Below are 3,286 nucleotides of genomic sequence, written 5' to 3'. Positions count from 1 at the left end.
GAGAATCGAGGATTTCAAATGTTTCCCACGAATCAGAGCGCGTTCGAATTATTTATTGCAAACGTCAGAGCGTTGCCAAGACGAACTTTCACTTGAGTAGTTACTTATACGAACAATGTCTAAGTAATTCCTAATTTTAAGTAATTCCTTGAACAAAACTTATTATTCATTGGTCATTGCTTAAGTAATTACTTAAGCAATTACTAATGGTGAAAAAATATGGAAATCAGTATAGTCCAGGAAAAGTAGCCGGGAAACTGCAATAGAGCGACACTTTACAAGCGATGCGTATTCGAATTTTCACGAAGAAGGAGGCTGTAGCGAAAATTAAAAAAACTTTAGATCGAAGTGAAATTGTAACCAATGATAGTTTATGAACTTACAAGATTTTTGGTAAAAAAAAAATTTGGGGTTTCCAGGCAAACTTGAAAAATAATGAGATTCAAAGTTTTGGCCATTTAACATTAGATCTTATGGGAAGTGTCAGTTTTTAGTGTACTGTAAGCTCAAATCACTTTACCAGTTGGTGAAATTAATATATGTTATAGGAAATCTAATTTGCTTTCGAATGATGAAATTGTAAATGGGTGTTTCCAGGCAAATAAAAAATATATTAAAAGTCCAACACATTTCCCCTATGTTCTGCCATGCTAACGCTATGCGCTGCGTAACGCATATAGCCTTGCGCATATAGCGTTTTACTACGGTACCACCTTGCATCGCTACAGCGTCCTTAAATTTATGTCCCACATCCAAGATATGTTGTACAGTTTATAGTTCATAATTGATTTTACATAAGCACTTTTTTGTATAACTACAATTAAACATTTATTTTATTCTTGATAAATACAATAAGTTCACTTGTATGCAGATGAAGAGTATCTTACAGGCAATGAAATAAAATTTGCCAATTATGAGAGATATAATATTGCAATTTAGTGCTTATTACAACTTAAGTAATTTTAATTAATTTAAAATGTATACTATTTTAATGGAATAAAAAAATATTTCCTAATTTTGACAGAAAACTATTTTTTTAACTAAACAAAAATGACTGTGACGTAGTCTAATTATAAATAAAATTTTCATTAACATTTTTTTTTATTTGACGCTTCGACTTTTTTGGCTCCAAATTAAAAAGAGCAGCAGACTTGCAGCCCCTTTTCTTGGGTACTTTTGGCTTTTGGATCAATTTACGTGGTGATGGCTCAACTGGTTCCAACACCTCCTGTGGTGACTTTGTGACCGGCTTCATTGTTTCATGTAATGACAGCTCAATAGGTTCCTGTACCGGTTCTACTGTCGACTCTACGAGCTTTAGTTCATCATTTTCATCATCGGTGTCATCGGTGTCGTTGATGTCGATGTCGCTTTTTTTAGCAGTACCAGTATTAATAGCTAGAGTAACGAGAAAAAATGCTTATATGAGACATAATTCATGAGTGCAATAGCAGGCGCGTGAAGGCTGGCGGATAGGCGAAACCGAGGTTGAACTATTTAGATTACTTTCGAAGCCATTTTTTAAAAATGAGCTTTTGAAACAGACATACGACAATTTTGTTTACATATTCGTAAACTACATTGAATTCCCAACATATGTCTGTATGTGCGAGCGTTCGTGTGTGTGTGTCTGTATGTGGGTAAGTTGTTTTTGTTTTCTTGATTTTCATACAAATTTCTAGAAAAAGTTTTAATGAAAATCTATTAAATGTATTTGAATATTTACATTTTGACGTAGCCTCGGTATCTCCTACATCGCGCAGCGGTTCATTTTAAAATTTGACGCCTTATATGTAAGACAACTGAATAAAATTACTTTACATACTTTGCTCAATGATCTGAATAGTTGAAGTGTTATTGTAGCCTGATAAATCATTAATGAACATTTTGACAGTCCATTTGGCAGGTCCGTTTAGAGCGAGACAGCAGCAGTAATAGTATTAAGATAATCTGATAAACGCCATGTAATCGCCAATCGGTCCAGATCATTTGAACAGAATCATAACGTCAACGTTGAAAAACCACTGTCGAACTTTTCCGAACGACACCAAAACTAAGAGCACTTCACCGACGAGCTTGCTACTGTCGCCAATTAAAAGCACCATGAGAAATTTTTCACACCCATACATAAGTCAAAAAGAGATCGAACATAAGGAAAGGCTTCGAAAATCTCTGGTCAGCCAATTCGATCGGTTCATTGACAGCAAATAATCGATACGAGACGCAGTTGAAGTCCTGAATTCTAGGACACACCCGAGATTTCAAAAACGATTTTAGCTCCGATGTAAATGTCACCTATGTATTTCAAAAGTCTACTGCTCCAACAGCCCATTAAAGTCAGAGCGACTGAAATATTTACAGTCGAGCAATTACAACTATCGCGCCAAAGGCTTTAAGAAAACTTGATTTTATGAAAAAATATACTTACACAGAAATGTATAGACACTGGGGTTTGACTTTAATTTCTGATTCAAACTCCTGTGGTAGGATTCCAGACAATTATTTGTGCGGTCAACGCTATTATAAACGCTGAACGTTTCAGGTTTGATTTTGTTCATCCATTTTAAAGTAATTATCTATAAATTTTGTCCATCTTTTCAAAAATTTCGGATTATCTGCTAATTCATTTGCAATAACTTCTTTGACTATTTGTAACCCCTCTGGAATTTTATCAGCTGGAAGTAGAGGAAGCACTAAGAGCTTTTTAATTACTTCTTGCCCTTTCGGATTTTCAGTAGAGTTATTCCTCGAATATAGCCGATAATCCTTACTTTTCGCTTTTCTTACGATTGCCTGCAAATATGTAAAAAATTAGTACAAATTTTTATTAAATATTACAGAATAGAGAAGTATTCGATTAGACTTGATTCATATTTTAATTAAAAACCCGAACTGAAAAGTGATATAAGATCACTGTCCAATTTTTCGCTCAACTTTGGATTAATTTTTTAAATAAGATCAAAAATTGATACTCGTATTCAAATAATACAGTTTTGTTAAACATAGTCTGTTCATATGACCAATTTTTTTGTAAATACAATTAAATCTTAAGTATTAATTAATGAGCAAAAATAGGTAAAGTGACCTCTGAAAATAATTATTATTTATAAGTGAAAAATTACTTGGGTAAAATGAAAATAACACGCTCGCACGGGCGCTTTAAATGCTGCTCGTACTGATTTAATGAACGCCTTCTCGTAATCACAAGTCACTTGGAATGGTTGGAAAGAAGGAAAGGTATCTTGTAAATATTTCCAAATAGCATTATAGGATTTTGACGTCTTCC

At 33.7% G+C, this 3,286-nt stretch overlaps 1 protein-coding gene across 1 annotated transcript; it reads right to left on the bottom strand.

The window, feature by feature from the left end:
- Positions 1 to 1,066: 1,066 nt before the first annotated feature.
- Positions 1,067 to 2,002, bottom strand: LOC106653791. Its single transcript, XM_023457679.1, has 2 exons — positions 1,826 to 2,002; positions 1,067 to 1,398 (listed from the first exon to the last, which is right to left on the bottom strand). Exons 1-2 carry the CDS (start codon positions 1,884 to 1,886, stop codon positions 1,067 to 1,069), a joined length of 393 nt encoding a protein of 130 aa, XP_023313447.1. The 5' UTR covers positions 1,887 to 2,002.
- Between the last annotated feature and the right edge of the window lie 1,284 nt (positions 2,003 to 3,286).

Source organism: Trichogramma pretiosum, unplaced genomic scaffold (genome assembly GCF_000599845.2).
Source record: "Trichogramma pretiosum strain Unisexual culture from Peru unplaced genomic scaffold, Tpre_2.0 scaffold185, whole genome shotgun sequence".
In the NCBI taxonomy this organism is placed as follows: domain Eukaryota; kingdom Metazoa; phylum Arthropoda; class Insecta; order Hymenoptera; family Trichogrammatidae; genus Trichogramma; species Trichogramma pretiosum.
This window is presented reverse-complemented; position numbering and strand designations above follow the sequence as displayed.